A 24,499-nucleotide genomic window follows, 5' to 3' on the forward strand; every position below is an offset into this window, starting at 1 on the left:
AATGGCTTCAATGTCAACTTTTCCAATTTATATTTAACCCCCTCTCCTCCTCTCTCTTTCCCTATCCCTTTCTCCAGATCTCCACTCCCTTCCCTTCCTTTTATTGGAGAGCTATCCTTCTTAGCCGTCTCTCCCTATCACTTCTCAGCTTCCTTCCATCCTCTCATCTGTATCTATCTATTGTCATTTGCCTGTGCTCCTCCTCCCCCACCTTTCTATTCGGGTGTCTGTCTGATTTTTCAACATTTCTGTAGAAGGGCTCAGGCCGGAAACGGTAATTGCCTTTTACTTCCTGTGGATGCTGCATTCCCTGCTGAGCTTTTTTCCAGCACGTTTGTATTCTGCATTTAAGTTTCATAGAGCTAGCTCTCCTATTTCATTTTTATTATATATTAAATTATTATTTGTTGGAGAATTCTGCAGCCTACTTCAATTTAGATTAAAATAAATACTGGATATTCTAGTTGGAAAGTCTATTACTTTTGAAAAATAAGCTAATACACTAAATTTTGTCTCTAGACTGAGTTGGTAGGAATAGAGTTCCTTAAATGCTTTTGTAATTTGGTTTTGTCATTCTTGATATTTTGGATCTTGTGCATCAATTTAAATTTTAATAGGTTTGTGCTTCTCAAATTTAATGAACTATATGTCATATTTTCTTCAGATGTTGATATGCAAGAAATTTACCTGAAATCTGTACGCAGCCCAAATATCTATAAGAAGAAAATGGTCTATAACAAAAATAATATGGCTATCTTTTCACAGGTAGTGTCTATTTTTTTTTTTTCAATAGATCTATTCTCTTAGCTAGTTGCAGAGAAAGGTTGCTAGTTTGAGAATTTTGTATACCAAATTTCCTGAACTTCGGCTTCAGAAAGAACTGCAAAATGTCATCAATTCTCATTTTCTATGGGCTACTTTGACTAATAGCCAGATTGGTGTCCATTTTGAATTCCTACAATTGGATTGTAGGTCTTGGTTTAGTCATCCTTTTATTTCTTGGCCTACCTATCTTGTTCATTTTCTTCCTTCATTCCCCTTACCAAAATTGAGAGAGCAGATAATGATGGGAAATATGCAAAGTTTAGCTCTCCAAGGTGATCTTCAGAGGACAGCTAACATAACCTTAGGTTGCTAATGTGGATTGGCAGAGTGTCCTCACCTCCTTTTCCACTGGCATCTTGTCTGAGGAATTAACTCGGAATTTTCTGGGACAGAATTCTCATGTAGATAGGGTAGTTAAGAAGGCTTTTGGTATGCTGGCCTTTACCAATCATAACATAGAATATAGGAGGTGATGTTGAGACATGGGTGAGGCCAAGTTTGGAATATTGTGTGCAGTTCTGGTCTCCAAATTATAGGAAGGATATCAATATGGTTGAGAGGGTGCAGAGATTTACTAAAATGTTGCCTGGATTGCAGTATCTAGAATACGGAGAAAGATTGAGTAGACTGGAGCTTTATTCATTGGAGCATAGAAGGTTGAGGGGAGATTTGATAGAGGTGTATAAGATTATGAGGTGAATAGGCTCTTCCCCTTGAGGGTAGGAGAGATTGGATCAAGGGGTCATAAGTTAAGGGTTTGGGGGAAAAACTTTAGAAGTAACATAAGAGGAAGCTTTTTCACGCAGAGAGTGGTGGATGAGTGGAATTACTTTCCGGAAGAGGTGGTTGCAGCAGGGTCAATTTTACCATTTGAGATTGGATGAATACATGGATGTGAGGGGGTTGGAGGGTTATGGGCAGGGAGCAGGTAGAGGGAACTAGAGGAGTTCACTTAAATCGGTGAGAATTAGAAGGGTCGATGTGTCCTGTTTCCCTATAGTGATTGTTATATGGTGGAAAAGGAAGACTGTTCAAACGCAGGCGTTACCCCTACTCATATCCTTGGCATTTGGTGACGCTGATGTGCAGATAAAACCAGTGGAAAGGGGACTGCAGAAAGTCTCGTTTCCAGGTGAAGGTAGAACACCGAAACCCCGGGGATGAGTGTGTTTAGTGGAAAAACAATTGGTGTCTCAGTTAAGGATGGCCCAGTGGAAACACCACATGGGGCTTCCTCTCCCTGGACACTGCACAGCCAATTAACTGGGATGGCAGTGGAAAAGGGGCTTTTGTTTGCACATGGCTTTGGACATCTGTACAGAAACAGAAATAAATAATGGCTGTTCGATGTAGAACTGACATTTTTTGTGAACTTACTGCTAAATTTTACATAATTTGGAATAGTAACTGTACTCATATAATTGCACCTATTAACCAACATCATAGACTGCTATTCCATGCTTCTCATGTGTCCTGTTTTACCAGTGGGCCATATTGTGGCATGTTGAGGGTGGGAGTGAAATATAATGACTGACTGCATCAGTTTTACATGTTTTCACAAGAATTTACCGTATTTGATGCCATGGGCATATAAGACCTCTCCTCCCTTCCCCCCCATCTCAGCAGGGAACATTTAAATTTTTTTTTCTTTTAGCTAAGTGGATTTGTTGGTTTAATTATAATTATCCTGTATAATATCCATTTTGTTTAGATTCATTAAGATATAATGTGATTTGTTATAAATAGTATTTAATTGATATGTATAATCATTTTAACAGATAATCACATTTAATTATAAGGGATGGAATTTAAAATGTGGCATACTGTGTATTTTAATTTTATGTTATGCATATGTCATAATAATGTTGTTGGATTCAAAATCTTAAAATGATGTACTTGGTGTTTTTGACATTTGTACTTGTTTTCCATTGTTATTTTTATTTTTGTTAATAGTGATGGGTGTCACATTCTAAGCCCAATAATGATAAATTTTACTTCTGAACAGTTGTAATAACGCGCTTCTTGTGTTGATAGATTCCTGAACAGGATGAATCCTACTTGGAAGATAGTTTTTGCGTTCGGGATGATGATGTGGTTAATTTTGATCTCATTGGAGAAAACCAGCAGTACCTAACTCTGCACAGAACAAGATCAAAAATCACAGAAAAGGAAAAAGGCAAAGTTGTCGTGCCCAGAAAGAAAAGAAGTCGTGTTGTTTTAGTGGATGATTCCAGTGAAGAAGAACTGGATAAAAATGCCAAAAGTCAATTTGTGATACAAAACAGCAAAAGTAAACACACTAAAGAAGATGAAAAGAATTTATCTACCACAAAACCAATCTTGGGTAGCTCTTTTAAAAAAGTAGCAGAAATTGATGTGAAAAAACCCTCAAATCTTTACTCCTTAGACAGAAGCTGTGACATCAGGTTGAATCTGCAGGCTTGTGTGTCTGAAGCTCTGGACTTTCATGTGGAGCAAATGTGTTCAAGAAGGCACACTTCAGCTCTTACTCCACAAGTGAAATATAATGCACTGCAAGACAAGTCTGAGACAAAGTCTCAAACTGCTAAGCCTCACTGTAATGACCCTGTTGTAAGTATTGTTCATTTTTATACAACATGGAGTTTATATAGAGCGTGGAAACAGGCCCTTTGACCCAACTTGCCCACATTGACCAAAATGTCTCACCATCTCATCACACCTGCCTGCATTGGCCCATATCCCTTTAAACTCGTGTATCTGTCCATTATTAAACATTGCAGCAGTACTTGCCTCAACTATCTATTGAAGCCCATTCCATATACCCACCACCCTCTGTGTGTAACTAATTACAAAAAAAAGTGACTCCTTAGATTCCTGTTAAATCTCCCTGTCCCACTACTGCCCCCCAACCTTTTCAACTGAAAGTTATGTTCTCAGGTTACTAATTCTCCTGTTCTGGGCAAAAGACTCAGTGTGTTCACCTAATCTATTCCTCTTGTGATTTTTTATACCTCTACATTCACCCCTCATCCTTCTGCCTGGCTTCTAATAATTGACCATTTCATCCTGATTAGCGTTTTTATGTTTTGACTGGTTTGCAGTTGCCGGGATTAGCTTTAGTCTTTTTTTTATAAAACATGTCTAACTCCTGCATTTCTCCCAGCCCTCCAGCACCAAAACTGTATAGTTGAAAAATCATACTTCAGCAATATCTGCATTAAAATCATCAACCTTGTTAACCAAGCACTTTTCTGGACACTCTTCCCTTTTCATCTGTTGCCAAGTCATACTACTATTTGTTGCTCATGTGTCTCTTCCTCTTCTAATCTTAAGTTCTCATTTTCTTGTAACTTAACAACCCAATTCATATTCTCCTACCAGATTTGCTTAAACCCTTTCTAAATAATACCAGCATTACATTAAGCTGTGTCTTTGGATCCAGAGTGATCCAGCATTTACAAAGATGTTGATAGCAATAATGGAATACAAAATCATTTCTTATTAAAGATGGAGCAAGCATTAGCAAACTACACAACCTCCACAATCTCAAGTGAACCTAAGTGCAAAGACCATCTGATTGGCAATCCATACCCAGTGCACCCTGGAATAGCTCCATTGAAAGTTCTCGTGGATACTCGAGAAATCTCCTCTGGGCCAAATCTACTTTCTTCTCTACGATTTCAACATAATATAAAGGCTGAAATTTGTTCTCTCAATGGATGTGATTATATTGTGAGCAACAGAATGGCAGTAGAAAGAAAATTCTTATTGGAGTTTGCAAACAGTGTAAACCGAAGCAAGTTTGTTGAACGCATTCAGCATCTTCAGGCCACGTTTGAACGCGTGTGTGTCATTGTGGAAAAGGACAGAACAAAACCGGGTGAGTGAATTGACTGATACTTCACAAAATCTTTCTTTTCTTTAAGACCCTGAAATAACATTCAGCCACAAATCACATCAAGTGTAATTTAATTTACATTAAGCATGGACATTATTGTAATTCTCATAATATTTTGTACCAGTATACCCTGGAGAAATGTTCACACATCTTCAGACTATTTTGATAAAAATGCTTAAAATTATGTGTTGTTCATGTGCTCCACACTCCAGTGAATGGAACATTAAAATACAGGCAAGATCGGGTTCCGTTCCTGAGAACTGTCTGTCAATTGATTCTAAGTTCTTTCACCACTGCATTTACTAACTTACACTTGTTATAATTCTTTCAATTAAATTAACAATTATGGTAATACCTGGGAATGGGTGAGGGATACTACGATTAGAAGTCACAGGGATGGTTGCAGGGACGTTTGCTGTTTGTGCAATACATTAAAGATTTAGATGTACAAGTACCAAATTTGCAGAAGTGAAACTAGGTTGTTTTGTTGAGGGCTGCATTATAATGTTGATCTATTAGTAATTAACAAGTGGAATTTAATCTTGATGTATGTGAGATAATACACTTGGAGGGGTGGTGTCCAATTAGTGTAGGACATGCACTGTTAATGGAATACAACATGGTCCCTCTTTTCCCCCATTGCAAACAAAGATCCTTCAAAGAGGCAACGTAGAGAGGTGAAGAAGACATGTTTGCTTCATTAGCAGAGAGGTTTGGGCATAGCTATAGCAGTGGCTCTCAACCATTTTTCCTCCTCCGATGCCACTAAGTAATTCTTTACTAAGGTGGTATGTGAGTGAAGGGGGGGGGGGGTGGTGAAGGTTGAGAACCACTAAGCTATGTCAACACAATTGGAACACTGTTTATAGTTCTGGTTCTCACACTAAAACTGTGAGAGGATGCAGAGAATGTTCATCAGGATGTTGGCTAGTGTACTGTATTTCTTTGTGAGGAGATACTGGCTAGATGGAGTTAAATTTTCTTGGAGCAGAGGAGGCCAAAGTGGATTCTGGTAGAAGTAAACTTAATTTAGGAGCATAGAGTGATGAGAAGTAAATTCTCCCATGGCAGAGTTGTCTTTCACCAGAAGGCAAAAGTTTTACGAAATAAAATTAGAGGGGAGATGAGCAAAATTTCCCCTCTCTTTCTACACCCCTTCTCTCCACCTCCCCCCCCCCCAATCTGGAGAACCAGATGGGCTACAGGCCAATACAATTAATATAGATAAGTTTGTAACAGTTGGCATAGGCTGAAGGGCTTATTTTATGACATTCGTAGCAGACGGTGTCCACCTAAAGATTTTTGAATGTATTGTACAAAGTGCCAGTTTTGTTTAATGCAAAAACAAAAAGTGAATTCCAAGATCAGTATAGATAAGTGTCCTGACAAAAAAGTTGTTCCATTTCTCATTTGAGGCAAGAGCAATTTGTGCTGATCTCTGCATTTCAATGAATTACAGGAGATACATCTAGGGCTTTCCAGAGGACCAAATACTATGATGGCTTGCTGTCAGCTCTGACCACAGCTGGAATTAAAATCTTGTTCAGCTCCAATCAGGAGGAAACAGCTGGTCTGCTTGCTGAACTTGCACGAGTGGAAGCGAGAAAGAATGCGGCTATTACTGTACCTTCAAATGTTAGCGGTCTCCGGCAACATATCTTGCAGTTCTACCTCAGCATTCCTGATGTCAGTTATATTACAGCTTTAAATCTCTGTTACCAGTTCAGCTCTGTAAAAGAGGCTGCTAACAGGTAAGGTGATTTCCTGACATTCATAGGTTATAAATGATGATTGGTGGCAGAATGTCAATTTACCCCATATTCAATTAATTGCAACCACATTAAACCAGGGTTATTTGTAGATATTTTTAAGTTGCTTGTTAGCTCATTACTTGCAGTTCCTTGATTTACAGGTACAGTATTATGATCATAAATTATCAACATCCATGCCTCATTGTTAGAGCTGTTGACTTGACTCTGGTTTTCAAAATATTCATAATACAACATTCACAAAGTTTATTCTCATATTGCAAAAAAAGTAATAATTGTTCCAAGGCTGACGCTAACTAATTGAAATTCATTGTAGGTAGTGTTTTTAATGTTTAAATAGGCCTGGAAGACTAATGTAAAGATGTCAGAGTACATTTTCAAGTAAATATTGTAACTCTTTGCCATTATTCACATCTGGTTGAATAGATTTCATCCAAATTTAGTTACAGCAGTAATAATGAGAAAGACCTGAGGCTGATTGTAATTTATTTTTCCTTTCAGTTCAGTGACTGAAATCGCAGCTCGAGCAAAGGTTGGAAACCACCGAGCTGAAAAGATTTACCGTTACCTACACTATTCATTTGATCTGCACATGCTGCCCAACCAACCAGGGAAGACCAAGTGGAAACAAAGTTTATCAACTTGAGTATTTTTAGTTGGCAACTCAATCTTTATATGCACTTTGTGTACAGATTAATGTAAAATTTATGTAAATAAAGTTTTTGCAACAATATTTTCCTCCGCATAATCAAAAGCTTTCTTGTAAATGTCATTCTCAAAACAGGAAGAGACTATAATCTTTAATTTGGGCAATATGACAGTTGCTAATTAAACCTAAGACAGATCCAAAAAATTAATTTAATTCCATTCTGCGTCTTGGATTTAGTAATCTGTAATTAAAATATTTATCAATTAACAATATGTGAGGCTAACAAATATTAGAATTCTGTGTAACATTTTCATCATTTAAAAATGGTGCAAACTACAGCATTAATGAATCAATTATCCACATTACTCAAAGTTACTGGAGGGGGAAGAAATTCAGCATATGATTTTGCACTCAAGTTGTTCAGATCAGAGATTTTTTTTTAAGCAAGAAGCATCTTCAATAGCTCTGGATAGTTTGGTGTGCCCCATCCTGTTACAGGATCCCAAGACACTGAAGCACAGAATCCTTTTCCTTCAGTTTTTTCATCCAGACAACCATAATGGCATCCAATAGTTACCTATATATAAAATGCAACAACATAACATTAAGACTAACCAGCTTGTGTACATACTCGTTTAGGCACCTTGGCAGCAACAAAGCCTTCATATGAAAATGTTCTCTGAGGGGAAGGAAAGAAAAAGTGAAGTGCTGGGGAATTCATCAATGAGCATAGAATAATTGAATGGAATTATGCATGCAGCAAACCTTCCAGAATGACCACACAGATGTCACCCCAATTTCCATTTACTCAAAAACCCATGTCATAATGTAAAAACTGAAAACATCTGTTGGGCACAAGTTACTAACAAAACTGGATAGAATATTGTCCAATGATCCAGCAACGATTCAATTAAAAATATGAAACCATAGAAAATTACGGCACAGAAGCACACCTGCACCTGGACCCTAGCCCTCCATATTTCCTCCCATCCATGTACCTGTACAAATTTCTCTGAATTGTTGAAATCAAATCTGCCTTCATCACCTCTGCTGGCAGCTTGTTCTTGTCACACCCAACCTGATCTATCCCACCCATAAATTTGGCACATCGCTGTCAAATCTCCCTGTATGCTCCAGTGAATATTTTAACTCAGCTCTTCAAGTCCAGGCAACACCCTTGTAAATTTTCTTGCACTCTTTAAATCTTACTGACATCTTTCCTGTTGGTATTTAACCAAAACTGGACACAATACTAAAGCCACTTTTAAGGCATTATATACCAAACATACCCATGTAATAGTTCCCCCTCACCACCCTTTAAGGGCCCAAAAATCGCATATTTTCCATATATCCGTTTATAAGATGACCCCCCCCCTTAATTTTTTTGCCACATCTGCCCATCTGAGCTCCCAACTGCAATCCTTACCCTGTTTCCCACCCATCCAAGCCCCAAATGCAGACTTGTCACCCTGCCCCGGCCATCTGAGCTGAAGTTGCCTTGAAGGACAGGTACTTACTGGGGTCAAAAATAGTATCTGTGTAAAAGTCGATCCCCCTCCACATTTGACCCGAAAAATTGGTCCCCAAAACTCAACTATAAATGAGTATATATGGCACTTGTATTCCCAGATCCTTCTGGGAATACAAATCCTGGTTTGTCCTTTTAAAGTGCAACACCTTGCACTTCTCTGCGTTAAATTCCACCTGTTATTTTGCAGACCATTTTTCCAGCTGGTCTAGATTGCGCTGCAAACTTTGAAAATCTTCCTCACTATATGCTACACCCTCAATCTTAGTGACGTGCAAATTTGCCATATGATCATTCAGATCATTGATGGAGATGACAAACAACAATGCATCAGCACCGATCCTTGAGGCAGACCAGTGGTCACAAGGCCCCAGTCAGAGAGGTAATCGGTTACTACCATTCGTTGGATTCTCCTGATAAACCAATGTCTAAACCAATTTACCATCTCATTCCAATCACTAAATGACAAACTTCTTAACCAAATTTGCAAGAGGGACCTTGTGAAAGACCTTACTAAAGTCCATGAAAACCACATTCCACTGCCTTCCTTTAACTTTCCTGGTAATCTTCTCGAAAATATTTAAGAATGGACAGACGTAATCCACCATGCACATTGGCTATCCCTCATCAGTCCCTGTCTATTCAAATACTTGTATATCATAACATAACAATTACAGCATGGAAACAGGCCATTAGGCCCTTCTAGTCCGCACCGAACCAAACACCCCTTTCATAACATAACAATTCCAGTCTTTTGAGATACTTTCCAGTAACCATTAAAGATGTCCGTCTCGGAGACCTTATTAAAACAGAACATTAGTAATCTGCCAATGCCTCACCTGTGGTTAAGCATGTTTTAAATACCTCTTGGGGCCACTCTTTCCCTTGAGACAGCAAACCCTTCCTCTGTACTCTGCATTGGGTGCATGATCTCATTGATGTTTTGAAGAGGTGACAAAAGAAAATGATGGTAGATGTGGAGTAGATAAGATTTTAGTAAGGCATTTGACAAGGTCTCCCTTGGTAGACTCATTCAGAAAGTCACGAGCACGGGATACACGGAACCTTGGCTGTGTGCATTCAGAATTGGCCTGCATGCAGAAAGCAGAGACTAGTAGTAGATGGAATGTATTCTGCCTAGAGGTCAGTGACTAGTGGAGTTCTACAGGGAACTGTTCTGGGACCTGTGCACTGTGATTTTTATAAATGACTTGGATGAAGAAGAAGGATGGGTCAGTAAATTTGTTGATGACTTGAAGGTTGGAGGTGTTGTGGATAGTGTAGAAGGTTGTCATAGGTTACAACAGATTATAGATAAGATGCAGAGTTGGATGGAGAAGTTTCAATCTGGATAAATGTGAAGAGATGTATTTTGGAAAGTCAAACTTGAAATGGTAGGATTCTTAACAGTGTGGAAGAAGAGAGAAACCTTGGGGTCTAAATCAGGTCGATAGGGTAGTTAAGAAGGCTTATGGTCTGTTGACCTTTACTCAGGGATTGAGTTCAAGAGCCATGAGGTAAATGCTGCTGCTCTATAAAACTCTGATTAGACGACACTTGGATTATCATGTTCAGTTCTGGTCACATGATTACAGGAAGGATGTGAAAGCTTTAGAAAGGGTGCAGAGGAGATTACCAGGATTGGAAAATGTGTCTTATGAGAGGCACAGATAGGGTGGACAGACAGCACCTCTTTTCCTGGATGACAGTAGCATAATACCAAAGGACATCTATTTAAGTTGAGAGGAAAAAAAGCTTTAGGGGTGATGTCAGAGATAAGTATTTTTTTAAAAATACACAGAGTAGTGGTTCCTGGATTGCACTGTCAAGGGTGGGGTAGAGGCTGGTACAACAGGGTCATTTCAAAGACTTAGACAGGTATATAGATGTAAGAAAAATAGAGGGTTATGGGTGTGAGGTAGGGAAGCTTTATTGTTCATTAAGTTTATATTGGTTGGTGCAGCATCATGGGTCGAAGGGCCTGTACTGTATTATAATGTTTTATGCTCTATATTTGTATTTATACATGATAGAAAGAATCTGGTAGTTTCTGTAAGGATAAAATGCAATAAAGACTTTATGCTTACTGCTCTTAATGGGCCTATTTTGCTTGTGCATAGGGATTTCAACTTAGGATAATGGCATGCACTTGAGTCTACTTTATTTTTCCCTTCAATCTTGCTCCCCTTTGACGCCCTTTCTCTATTCTCCTTATGTCTTTTGTTCGTTCACATGGTTACAGGCTACCTTGAATTCAAGAAAAAAATTGTGATCAACAGCAAAGGGACAGGATGTGTTGGCCTTGGAGGAATGCATTGAGTACTTATAGGTGGACTCTAGGCTTGCATTGTACTTAAATACACAAGATTGTTGAGTTTATTCATTCACAGGATATGAATGTTCTGGCAATTATGGCATTACTGTCAATTCCAAAAACTCCTAAACTGAGAAGGCTGGATTAAGACTGGGGTTACAATCTTGAAGAACATGGCTACTAATGAACCAGGTGGTTTTATAATTGGAAAGTTTTATAGCTGCAATTATAGAACAATTTATAAAATTGTTCTGGATTTTATTATAAATAATTTAAAGGGTCAGATTTAAGATATATTGTTACAAGTACACTCAGCATTACAAGCAATTAATAAACTGTACACCATGTAAATAGATAACAAATTGACTGCAATACAGAAAATCAATAAAGTAAACAAGACTCCTTAAATGAGTCTCTGATTGAGTTTGTTGTTGAAGAGTCTGATGGTGGAGGGGGAGCAATTGTTCCTGAACTACCTCTTTCAGACGATTTGCTCAGATACACTGACCACTTTCCCATGTCTCCTGTACCTTGTCATTCCTCATTATTCCTGCAAAACTTACTTTTGCAGTGAAAGACACTTTCTCATTTTAACTTTACACCTATATCAAGGTCATTAATATATTCATTTTAAAAATCAGTGGTATTAACACTGTCATTGTCTAGCCTGCAAAAATAATTTCTGTCTCCGTCATTTTCTTAATCCTTGTCCCTGATCTTATTCCATGGGACTCAATTTTAGTCAAACACTATGTGGCTTTTAACGCTCGCTCAAATGTCTCTATTAATCATTGTCATAGAGTCGTCCAGCACAGAAATGGGCCCTCGGGCCCCTCATGTTCCTGCTGACCTTTTTGCCCATTTACACTAATCCCAATTGTCAGCCTTAGGGCCATATCTCTCAATGCCTCTTACACATATTGTATTGGATTCCACCACCTTTGGCTGTGCATTCAAGATAGCCACAATTTTATCTAAAGAAAAACTTGTCCCACAAATCCCCTTTCTCTCTTAAATCTATTCCATCTTGCTTTTAATGGGGAAAAAATACTTTGATTTTCTATGATGAATGTTTCAAAAAGCTTAGTCACGACTGTGGTTAAAGTGATCTGTTCCAATATTTAACACGGTCTTAAGACCATTATGTTATGTTGCAAGAATGCAAACCTGATTAAAGGTTTTCATTCCAGGTTTGGCAAGGAATATGGCACAGCAAAAGATTTTAGAGGGAAAAGGGATGTGGAATGTAGGTAGGAGCTGAAAGTTAATGAAGGGCTCAAGCCCGAAACGTTGGTTATGTATCTATATATTTATATTTAGATGAGAGGGGATCTTATAGAAACACATAAAATTCTGAAAGGCATAGATAAGATAGAGGTAGGTAAGTTGTTTCCATTGGTGAGGGAGACCAGAACTAGGGGACAGAGATGAGGAGAAACTGCTTTTCCCAGAGGGTGGTGAATCTCCCCTTGAAGCAGTGGAGGCTACCTCAGTAAATATATTTAAGCCAAAGTTGGATAGATTTTTACATAGTAAAGGAATTAAGGGAAATGGGAAAAGGCAGGTAGATGGAAATGAGCCTATCAGAACAGCTTTGATCTCACTGAATGGCAGAGCAGACTCAACAGGTGAGATGGGGTACTCTGTCCCGATTTCTTATGTTCTTATCTTTGCTGTTTGACCTGCTGAGTTTCTGCAGCATTGGGCTTTTACTTCAATCACTCTGTTTGCAGACTTTTGTGTTTTATAATTTCATAGTTTAAAATATTGCAAATGCTGGAAATCTGAAATAAAACAGAAAATGCCAAGAGATGGTTGAAGACCCTACCACAAATGCTGTCTGATCTGATGAATGTTTCCAGCATTCTTTTTTAATAAAGTGGTGGTTTTGAAAGAGAAGTGGACAATATTTGACAAAGGACCCATTTACATTGCTGGCCACCACCTGAGCCAGGATGTGAAGTGATGGGCATGAAAATAATGGTTACTGGAAAAACATTTTCAGCCGTTAGTAGGGTTACTGATGATAAAGTTTAAAGTTTCCAAATGAGCTGGAGTTCCTTAACTAAGGCCCTAAGAGAAGGATTTGACGACTCATAATAAGAAAGCAGTTAATACTGGTCCTACACTGCCGATTACCACCACCTTTCTGGATTATTTAAGTGATGACATGCATTCTCCCAGCACTATCCACCATGTACCCAGTGACAGGTACAGGGATAGGAAAGGTTTAGAGATATATGGACCCTACACAAGCAAATAGGACAACCTTGGGGCAAAATGGTTTCCACGCTGACCCTATCTGTGGAGCAGTGCTAACAGCAGAAAACATGGCATTCCATTTTAATGTAACCAGAGGGAATGAAACAGGTTTAAGTCGGCTGCCCATTTTATTCATTTAACTTCAATCTTGGATACTGGTTGCTCCCCTCCTTTGAGTTCCCTGCAACTGTTATTTTATTCATGGAATGCCTCAAATTATTATTTTTTTATTCCTGCATCTGACCATCTGAAAATTACAAAAGGATCTATTAATGTACCTTTAGTCTAATTCCCAAAAAATCTATGACTAATTCAATGCAGGGTTAAATCTCCCTCTCTACCTTTGCCAAAGCTATTTCACAACCAATTCAGATGCTGCCACCTCCTGTGCAATCAGCAGCCTGAGACAGAGAAGTTGCTTTTCAGGCATATTATTCAATATTGATCACCTCAAGAGGAAATCCAGATTATCACAGTACTAGGCCAGTTTAATGAATAGACACGGACAGTGACGTTTGCTTTGCTAACACCACATGACATCAATAGTTGGGCAATTACAGCATAAAACTACGCATTTTCCAGTGTAACACACGAAAGCGCTGGAGAAACTCAGCATCCATAGGAAGCAAAAATATATAACCAACATTTCGGGCCTGAGCCCTTTGTCAAGGTTGAGCAAAACTGAACTGGGTTATACAAAAGGCCTGTATAATAACTAAAAGCATGGGTTAAGGTGCAGAGTTGCCAAATCTGCCATGTCAGTACTTGATCTGGAGCTTATTCTGTACTTAACACTGATTCAGCAACAAGAAACATCTGACAGATTAGAAATTCATCAAAAACCGAAAACTAACAAAATCAATCAATGAAAAACTGCATCACTTTTGACTCAATAGTCCTGTTTAACTCACATCAAAGAACGCTCCAGATGTGCCATTCTTCTGTATTTTGTAAAGCAAGGGGTTGACGAAACCAAGAGCTGGAAGGCCTTTTTGGAACCTGCGATCATTAATGAGTGACAGGATCCCACCAAAGACTGGTGTTGAGGCCTGTCAAGAAAAGTAAAACCATACATTGTAATAAAGTGGATAACATAAATCACAATTATTTGGGCTTCCAATACTTTTATGATTGCAGTCAGCTTGCAGAGCATGAGAATGAAGATACTGTACTAACACACAAATGTTCTACATCAGTCATTCTCAACTTTTTCCACTCACCTCCCACCTTAAGTGATCCCTTACTAACCACAGAGCACCTATGGATGGTATGTGAGTTTAGAACCACCATTCTACATCATTGATGATTCAACATGTTGGCATTGATGAGAACTGGCCATGTCCTGTTTAAACAAAAGTGCTGAACAGGACTGGACTTGTGATTTTTCTCTTAAAGAGGTTTAAGAACTGTGTAAATGGATTCCACTCACTGATGTTCCAGAAACCCAAGGAATGGGGATTAGATTGGCCACCACCCAATAGTTATCAGACAGTGCTGCTACATCAGGGTAGGCACGGCCAGCCGCATTGTAGTACGAGCCTGGAGGAAGTGATTTCATCCTTTTGAGATAGGACTTCACAGCAGCAGCCTGTAAAATTAAAGTAGAAATTAGACGATCACCATAACCATATCAAATCAAGAGAAAACTTTATTTCTTCACCCATTATCTTATAAAAAGGACATATATGCCCAGATCTTTGCCTTCATTTCATATTTTTAAATTTAAAACTAATGCTGTCATATTTCGATCTATGTTTGCCTCATTATTCCTTTGACCAAAAGCATGCACAAATTATCAGGATTGCCCCTTTTACTTCTGAGTGTACACTTTCAAATAGGGTCCAATAATATGCACATTCAGATTTTAAAAGAGCGAAAAGAGTGTATACAGCAGGGGCGGCCAAACGCTTTTGGTAGTGGGCCACATACAGAAAAATGTAAGGAGTCACAGGCCGAACAATATTAAGCCCAACAGTTTTCAACCAGTTACACTGCAAGAAAAACAACATTCTTAGACCAGAAAATAACTATTCAACACTACTGAACAGTTTAACTATTGACGTTACTGTGGTTTATTGATGTGCTCACATATTACTGCAGATGTTTCGGTATCTGCTGCTCTTTAAATAAATACAATAAAACTCTCATTCAAAAAGCAGTGCAAAATGGAAAGATCAAGAAAGGGACAAGGCAATCCCCAACATTCCTCCACAACTCTCGGTGAATACAGTTCATGGCCCAAGTGTCCACCTTAATGATCATGTAGACAGGTTATTAAAGTTAACATTCCTTGCAAATCAAACAAACACACTTGACTTCAGCACTTTTTGCTATTTTCCATCTTTTTGGTCCCTCCATGTTTAATCAATTGAGGTAAATGTTTTCATTGCTGAGTAACATTTCAATGGTCAGCCTAGTAGTTATTCAAAATGGCAGTGACATCTAGTGTTGAAACTAAGAAGTGCAATGTATATATTGTCTTATGTTCTAATGGGACATGTCCCATTTTGTTTTTAAAATTCATACTGGGCCACTTAAAAATGGGAAGCATGCCGCAGTTGACCCAGGAGTTTGACCATGTCTGGTTTACAGGAAGGCTAAGGCACTAAATGTCTTGGATATTTTTCACCTTGTCGGTAGAATCACAAATGGCAATGAGGAAGGGTACAGGAGGTGTAACGTCAACAGCCTTGCGCTCACTGTCAGCAAGGAGATGAATATGAACTTCAGAAGGAAGTCAGGGGAACATGACCTAGTCCTCATTGAGGGCTCAGAAGTGGAGAGGGTCAAGAACTTCAACACCTCTGAGGATCTGTCCTGGAGCCTCCATGTTGATGCAATCACAAAGAAGGCTCGACTGTGGCTATACTTTGTGAGGTGTTTGAGGAGATTCAGTAGGTCACTGAAGACTTGTAAACTTTTACAGGTGTACCGTGGAGAGCATTTTGGCTGGTTGCATCACTGCCTGTTATGGAGGTGCCAAGTCTTAGGACAAGAAAAAACTTCAGAGGGTTGTTAACTTGGCCTGCGACGTCACAGGCACCAGACTTCAGTCCATTGAGGACATCTGCATGAGGTTGTGTCTTAAAAAAGCAGCTTCCATCCTCAAAGACCCCCAACACCCAGGCCATGCCCTCTTCGCTGCTACCATCAGGGAAAAGGTACAGGAGTCTAAAGACGAGCACTCAATGGCACAAGGATGGGTTCTTTCCACTGCCATCAGATTGCTCAATAATTCTTCGTGTCCTATTATTTTTATATAGTAATGTTGTGAGATGGTTATAATATGAATGTTTGCTCTATGCTACTGCAAAACATTGAATTTCATGACTTGTTCATGACAATAAATTCTGATTCTGACATGCCACCTTATAAAAACTTATAAACTGAAACACAAGTGTACTGTACCAAAAGGGAAATATTGTCTTCTAAATCCCCATGCACTGTTTTTTTCACATTTCTTTCTTGCCATTTGCTGAACTGGAGCAAGAATAATAGTAGGAATGACTCATTCATGTTTTAAAGCTGCCTGATCCAATTTCTAGTCAACAATTTTGGAGCATTATTCTTCCTTCTACATTCACTCTTTCCTCCTCCCCTCAATTTAGCAATATTTTCTATCCAAAAACTTGAGTATCAGGAGATAATGCTTTTCAAACGATTCTATCATTTCAACATTACTAAAGTCAAACCATTTTAACAAGTCCATTCTTTAGGTTCAACTGCACTTCATCAAATAGAAAATTTTACAGATTAGAACTAAATAAAGTAATAGTAAGAATATTCTGATTTAATGTACATTAGTAATCTGGCAAACTTTATTCTCATATCATGACGTGAAAATGAGGTGTATAAGACATCTATCTTATTGAAACATGGTCAACTTATTCTATCTCAGGTGAAACCTTTATCCACATTGTTGTAAGCAAACAACTGATTTAGAAGACGTTTTTTGTTTTAAAAAGACTGGCTGGTTTACTTAACTGATAGTTAGGCATTTTGAACACATTACTGAATCCACCACCACTGATGGAGTCTGTGACCTCAGAAGTAATTTGAAATGGATTCTTGAAAGAGGTTCCTCCCACAGTGGTAACATAGGGACTGAAAGAAAGTTATACATTCAATTACGCCAGAGCATCATATTCAATGGTTCTGTTCATTCCAATACCAATTGACACTTGTTCCAAAATTACAATTTTATTCATTTCTTTTGTAATAATTAATGTCTTAAGTGTCGTGTACTGGACACAATTTCTGGAAATTTTGAAATTTACATACATTTGCATAAAACATCACAGGGGCTATATTCGAATTACAGATATCTGAAAAAAAAACATGTGAATATCCAAAGTGGGCTTCTCACATATCCCTTTGACAAAAAGAGAGCTCCCAGATTTTCATTTTCATGCGTGCCTTCTCATCACTTTTGTTCAAAACTACTGATGGCTAAACTTAATGTGAAGTAGGGGGTCCCTGTCTATTACAGCAAATGTTATGAAAACTGGAGGGGTAGAACAGGTAAACAATTACTGAGCAACTGAACCATTAGGCAATTAATGTGCACATATTAATCCTCTGTGGGATGGCAAGAATCCCCAGTAAGTCTAGCCTATCATCATCCTTTGTGTGGAAGCCAAATGATTTGTATTCAAGAAAGTGAACTGCAATGGAGAAGCCAGTTCGTTGCAGCCTAATTTTAACCTGGACACAAACCAGTTGCAGTTACTCTGCAAAGTTTGCAGATGCTGGGGTTGTAGTGCAATACACAAAAGTGCTGGAGAAACTCAGCAGGCCAAGCAGTGTCTATAGAAAGTAAAGGGTGCAATAAATGTTTTTGGCCCTTCGTTAAGGTTTGTTTTTGGGCTCTCACTAACCATGTTGAGTCATTTTGTTTTCCCATTCACTTCAGAGTGATTTGAGACACAGGCTGATGTTTTTCTAGACTCCTGAATACAGCACAGTACACGTTAGTTCCTTCTATCAGGTCTCTGCCAATCTTCAGAGGCAAAATTTATGAGTTATGGTGAAGGATGGGATCTTTTCTAATCTTAATTCCCTCTGATGTTATGAAAATCATAACTATCTGAGATTTCTCACCTTGTCACCACAAAACACTAGAACTGGCGGACATCAATGTGGATCCCAATCACCACAAAACACTAGAACTGGCGGACATCAATGTGGATCACCTTGTCACCACAAAACACTAGAACTGGCGGACATCAATGTGGATCCCAATCCTTTAAAGCTCTGAAGTGACTTGCTGCTATCTCCAAGTTATCACTAATAGTAATCCAACATTTTATAACTTCAAAACTTGTCTTGCAACAAATATATGAATTAGGTTAGCAGAATCTCAAAAATTCTGCTTTATCCAGATTGCAAATGAGTTCCTGAGCAAGAATGGACTGTGATGTTATATAAATGCAGGTGGTTTTAGCAGATTCACTTTTAATTCGATAAATAGAAACAATGAAAAAGTACATTAGCTAGCATAATTAAATATTTGATCATGGAAAGCAAATGGTTACCAAATACTGATTAAAAGTCAGTATTTCAGTCATTACCTTGATGCAGGAAAACTTGGCCTGAAGGTATTTACACCTTTTCTAATTTCTCTGCAGCCTGCACCAGCATCACCTATTGCACACAGAAAGCAAGTGTTAAAGTGATAGATGAAATTGTTTAACTGACTCTCACCTGTTAAAAAAACTTAAAAGAACAATCTGAGCAGTTATCTCCCATCTCAATGTTCAACAGTTCCATTGACAGGTAGGATTTAAATCTGGGCATGCTTGGTTCGACAACACCATCAGGAAGCAATAGTCCCACTTGGCTTCTGGAATAAACTCCTCTCCTGTCCCTGCCCAGGAGAAAGGATAGGAGCAGAATGCCCTGAACCATTTGGACATAGATAACCCACCCCACCATCACAATCAACCCTTTATTGAAACAACATCAGAGTGAAGGTTTAGAAAATAAAAGCCCTGAAATTTGTTTTCTAAAACACACTTCAATTTTTCTATAAATATAAAATGAGCACCAATCTGCAATACATAATGGTAGCAAAATACCTACAATTTAATTTCTACCAATGGACTTTTGGGGTTGCTTTATTTTTAATATAATAACAGGTTACAAAAAATCTGATAATCAATACTTCAGGTATTTGCTCTCTCTCCTCAGTTTTCCAAAAAGAAATCCTTTGGTCAGTACACTGGTAATGAATGCAAAGTAAGTTGATTAAGCGTTATTTGTGAGATCTTTACATGAATCTTACACAAAAAATTAAGAAACTTGTTTGAAAAAGTTAATTTTCAGGTCACTGAGATTTAACACAAAACAAATCTTAAGATACTCTGAATGAAAGAAGTGTGTGAAAAGAAGGAAGATGCTCTTTACGGACGGTGAATTTCAGCATCTGCAGTATTGTATTTTTGTTGACAACCTGCTTCAGCACAGAATAGACCATTTGATGATATGTTAGGTTGTGGTGAAATGAAAGTAAAAATCCACTATTTTTGTTATTTAAATCTCAAAATTATTCCTAAACAATCTAAATTGAATGTTTGAAATGTCCTCCCATGCAAATACAATGATACAAACACATTACAATTCACAAAAGCTACTGTGGTTGCCGTGTTCATTGAAGCTGTGACTCTCAGATCCAGTAGATCAGCCATTTTTAATGGGGGCCCTATGCCTACCCCACCACCACGACTCAACGCCCCCCCCGCCCCCAAGCCCACAGGACCACAGCACATTCAAGTAAAAGCCTGGTTTTCTTTGCACCTCACATAACAATTTTAAAAAAAGTAGTTGAGAGAAGTATGGAAGAAATCAAAACTTCACAGGGAAAGGGGCCCTTAAATTTTGAGTAGAGTCCTAAAGGGGCCATAGCCCAAAAAAGTTGAGAATGGCTGCAATTGGTCATCAAATTCTGATCAAAATATTTACCAGAAGCAAAGAGTATGGAGAGACCACGGACACCAGCCTTCATAAACTCATTGTTGATTCTCTTCAAGTATGCCACAGACAGGCTATCTTCATCGTCTCCATAGCTGATGGTGTGGACCCATGGAATAGATGACATATTACTCAATAAAGTAATCCAGTCCAGAAAGGGTTCCTGGGACTCATGCCTTCCTGTACAGTATAAATCATCAGGCATTGAATATTAGCTTGGGATATTACAGACAGTCGTGTGTAGGCCCCAGCTTCTCACACCTTTTTTCATTCACAGCCACCCCTCACCCACCAACCTCCCATAATACATATCAATGATTTGGAGGAATGACGTAAATATATTTCTACATTGCCCAACCATACAAGACAGGGTGGGACTGAGAATTATGAGGAAGGTGCAAGGAGGCTTCAAAGCATTTGGAGCACCCCAAAAGTTAAATAAATGGGATCCAACATTATCAGATAGAGGTTTTTGCTTTAAGAAGGAAACAGGAACAACAGTACATACAATTTGGGCATGTGAGAAAGTGGAAAAGTTTTGGGAAGATCTAAATCAGGTATTAAATAAAATCACAAAAAACAACATACCAAAAAATCCAGAGATTTTTCTTCTAAATAATATAAGAAGTAAAGAATTAGGCCTCAAACTGGATGAAGCGCAAAAAAGATTTATTATGATAGCCTTAGCTGTAGCAAAAAAATGTATCATGTCAACTTGGAAATCAGAAGAGAGCCTGAGAGTACAGCAATGGTACATGGAAATGAATAAATGTATTCCTTTGGAAAAAATAACATATAATTTAAAAAATAAAGTCAAGTGATTTGAACAAATTTGGGAACCGTACATAGAACACAAAGGAGAGGGCTTGCCTTGGACCACCACCCCCTAAAATGATAAATTGAGAAGAATGTGTGATGACATAATGGTTTTATTGTATTGTATAGGTTGAACGTTTAATGGGTTTGGAGGGGGGTGGGAAGGAGGGAGGGAAGGTAGGGGGATAAAAAAGGAGAGAAAATGCCACTGTGTATATTTAAGAGGGAAATGTTTGTATGTTTTTTGATTGATATAGTTCATAGAGTGAAAAATAAAAAAACTTAAAAAAAGGCATTTGGAGCAGATGAGTAAAAGGGCAAATATACAACTGATTCCATATTATGTGGATAACACTTTGCTGAAAATAAACAAAGTGCATTGTTTAAATGGTGAGAGCTTTGGAGACATTAATGTACAAAAGGGATCCAGGTGTTCAATCTCCGAATGCAGAATATCATACTATAATTATACAGGATGCGGTGCATCGTGTGAAGTTTAGTCACCTTCCCCAAGAAAGGATGTACTTGCCACAGAAGGAGTGGAACAAATGATCACCAGACTGAATCCTGGAATTTGGGAGTGAGACGAAAAGAGATTGTGTTGACAATCTGTGTTAGAAGAACAGAAGTATTCATCCCACAAAATACCGAGAGGTCTATACCGTGAGGATACTGGGAGCCGAGAATGAGGGGTCATCGCCTTAATGTTTCGATATTCAGCTCCGAAATGAGGAGAAATACCCTCAATCGCATGATGGTGAACCTGTGAAATTTTTTACTACAAAAGGCAGTGAAGACCAAATTGATGATTTCCCTCCCTACCCCCCCTGGAAATAGATACATTTCTGGATTCATGAATGTTCCACATTCTATACTAACACCATAAAATAAGGAGTCCTTTTATTGATTATTTTTTTGCTCATTAAATCTGTTTGTCTTGATCATTGGATGTATTTCTTTATGTGTATGGTTTTTCCTTCAGTTAGTGATGTTTTATAGATTCAGCAGAGCTATTCTACCTTTAATTTTATGCCAAAACATCCCAGGTTTTTGTGGTAGGGGATTAGCATTCTTGGTTTCCTTTTTGTCATTCTAACAACATTGTACGGGGAAAGGGGCATATCATAACTGTTTTATTTTTGGAAATGTACTTATATTCTTCATATTTGGTAACCATGTGTTCTCTACACAATGTGTTGTTCTATAAAACTCAATAAAAAGATTGAAAGAGAAAAGTCCTGAGGGAGGATGGGGGTGAGAGAGAGCTGGATTATGGTAATCAGAATGAGAATATCCTGATGAAAACAGGGTATGCAGTGGGGAAATTCTAGGCAGTTGTTAGACTAGGTTATTAACCCGGCACAACACTGTGGGGCAAAGGGCCTGTAATGTGCTGCAGATTTCTATGTATTACTGTGTAGAATGGAATCATTCAGATAATCTGAAAACTTGTGAAGCATATCAATTAGGGGTGGGTGGCATAGTTAATGCAATGCAATTTCAGCTCCAGAGACCGGGATTCAAATCCTGCACTGTCTGTAAGGATTTTGTATGTTCTCTCCACATCTGTGTCGATTTTCTCCAGGCGCTCCGGCTTCCCTCACCATCCAAAGCGTAGGGTGTTGTAGGTTAATTTTGGTATAATTGGAGAGCTCAAATGGCCAGAATTGGCTTCTATTGTGCTGTGAATACAATTTAAAATTTAAATTGTTTAGATTAAGTTAGAAAAAATTTAAGGTAAACAAAGTATCGCCAAGAATAGATGACTTGTGGATAATGTACAGCATTGGTTAACAAACTATCTTCAAGGTGATCAAAAAGAGTGCAAGGGAGATGTAAACAATTGAACTGGATCCCCATAATCTATTTTTGGACACGAAATTTTAAAACCTGCAAATGTGAGGAGAATGACTACTTGTCATGTGTGTGTGATTCAATCATTTATCATGTGGTCCTAGAAGCTGTTCAATTTGTGGTTCAGGTCATGGGGTGATAATTATGCTCAGCTGCAGTTTTCAAATGAAAATACTGTCGATTACTTCCCATTAAAACTCAGCTGATGTGCAATCAGAGGGACTTCCTCTTTGCAGAAGAGAGAAAAGGCTAAATCACTGTATCTCAGTTGGAGCCTTTAACCTCTGCATGCAAATCATATTCATGACATTTTCACAGTGGGATGCATCCAAAAAAGAAAGAAAACCAGACTAATCCATGTACATTGGGGAAAGACGTACAGGATCCTGGAAATTGCAACAATTTCAGAATCTACATTAAGGCAGCATAAAATTGTTGTTTCCAAGTGCGCCTCTGTGGTGGGCCACTCCACAAAAGATCGCTGAGCATCACCACAGAAACTTCCTCTTCACTGAGGTGAACTGAAAGTAGGCAGTCGAGCACTTCAGTGAAGAGAGAGTCATGAGAGTGTACGTGACATAATCGTAGAATTTGTCAGGAATTACAATTTCCAGAAATTTGTGGTAGCTTTCATTATCTTGAAAATTTTATTTAAAAAATGTCTATAATTGGGTTGTTTATTGTCATATGTACCTTGATACAGTGAAAACCTTGTTTTGCCTGCTATCTAGGCAAATCAATTCATACTATAATAGCAAGGATCTAAGACCAAGAAGATTTGCAGCACTAAAATATGCTCTTTGGAAAATCACTACCAGATTCAGATTGTTGTAAAATAATTATTTCCATTCAATTACATTCAGATCTCACCCGCTAATTACATGGTAGATAAAAGTTAACTTTAATTGATTAAAGCTGTATGACTAACTACTAGCTAATGTCACAGACGAGGCTAAGAAGCCTGCTTATGTCTCAGTATCTCTGAATGTTTTGCTTTCAATGAATCTCAAACTGCACTTGAGAGATATTTGAATAAACAGTGAGTCCTTATAAGTACGTACTTCAGGAAAACCACACTTTGGTCTGATTAGATTGTCACAACTGAAATTCAATGAAAATCTACCTCCATTACTGAAGACCCAGGTAGATATGTTTGCACCAGAACTCATGATATACTCCACATCCAGACTGGCTTCCAAACCGGCCATTATACATCCTTGGTGTCCGACAATATTATCTATTTTAGTGCGGTGGACAAAGCTGCCACCAAATAATCGCATGAACGCTGCAAGGTCCAGTTGGTGAAAGTATTGCTCCAGAAACTGTAAGGATAAAATAGTGAAAATCCAATCAAACAGCAGAAATATTCAACAGGTCTAGTCAAATGTACAAGCTCCTTAAAGACAGCGGAAGTGACCAGGATTCAAATATGGCACTGACTGTAAGGACTTTGTACATTCTCCCCATGTCTGTGTGGGTTTCCTCCCACCCTTCAAAATGTATGGGGTGGTTGGTCAATTGGGTGAACTTGGGTGGCATGGGCCTGTGGGCCTGCTGTATGACTAAAATTACATTTACATTTCACCATCAAATTCACAATAAATAAAGTGCACCAGGTCCAAACAAGCAAATA

General features: G+C 38.3%; 2 protein-coding genes across 9 annotated transcripts in view; one reads left to right on the forward strand and one right to left on the reverse strand.

The window, feature by feature from the left end:
• fancm (FA complementation group M) overlaps positions 1-11,178 on the forward strand; it is a 108,466-nt gene extending 97,288 nt beyond the window's left edge. For 2 of the 5 annotated variants that reach the window (XM_069916355.1, XM_069916356.1), the window contains 5 exons: positions 665-765; positions 2,860-3,417; positions 4,315-4,687; positions 6,165-6,456; positions 6,976-11,178. In XM_069916355.1, coding sequence (XP_069772456.1) covers positions 665-765; positions 2,860-3,417; positions 4,315-4,687; positions 6,165-6,456; positions 6,976-7,120 — 1,469 coding nt within the window. In that variant the 3' untranslated portion in view covers positions 7,121-11,178. Of the gene's footprint in view, positions 1-664; positions 766-2,859; positions 3,418-4,314; positions 4,688-6,164; positions 6,457-6,975 lie in introns of those variants that run through there. The other 3 variants (XM_069916357.1, XM_069916360.1, XM_069916358.1) reach the window with 2 other exon arrangements.
• The window catches only part of tpp1 (tripeptidyl peptidase I), a 58,097-nt gene that overhangs the window by 4,078 nt on the left and 29,520 nt on the right, over positions 1-24,499 (reverse strand). Inside the window, exons 7-13 of one of the 4 annotated variants that reach the window (XM_069916364.1) lie at positions 23,990-24,188; positions 20,188-20,376; positions 18,798-18,870; positions 17,211-17,331; positions 14,657-14,815; positions 14,139-14,276; positions 7,755-7,802 (exon numbers count right to left, since the gene is read on the reverse strand). In XM_069916364.1, the coding sequence (XP_069772465.1) occupies positions 7,755-7,802; positions 14,139-14,276; positions 14,657-14,815; positions 17,211-17,331; positions 18,798-18,870; positions 20,188-20,376; positions 23,990-24,188 (927 nt within the window). Of the gene's footprint in view, positions 1-4,759; positions 7,701-7,738; positions 7,803-14,138; positions 14,277-14,656; positions 14,816-17,210; positions 17,332-18,797; positions 18,871-20,187; positions 20,377-23,989; positions 24,189-24,499 lie in introns of those variants that run through there. The other 3 variants (XM_069916363.1, XM_069916362.1, XM_069916365.1) reach the window with 3 other exon arrangements.

The sequence above is a fragment of the Narcine bancroftii genome, chromosome 2 (genome assembly GCF_036971445.1).
Source record: "Narcine bancroftii isolate sNarBan1 chromosome 2, sNarBan1.hap1, whole genome shotgun sequence".
Taxonomy (NCBI): domain Eukaryota; kingdom Metazoa; phylum Chordata; class Chondrichthyes; order Torpediniformes; family Narcinidae; genus Narcine; species Narcine bancroftii.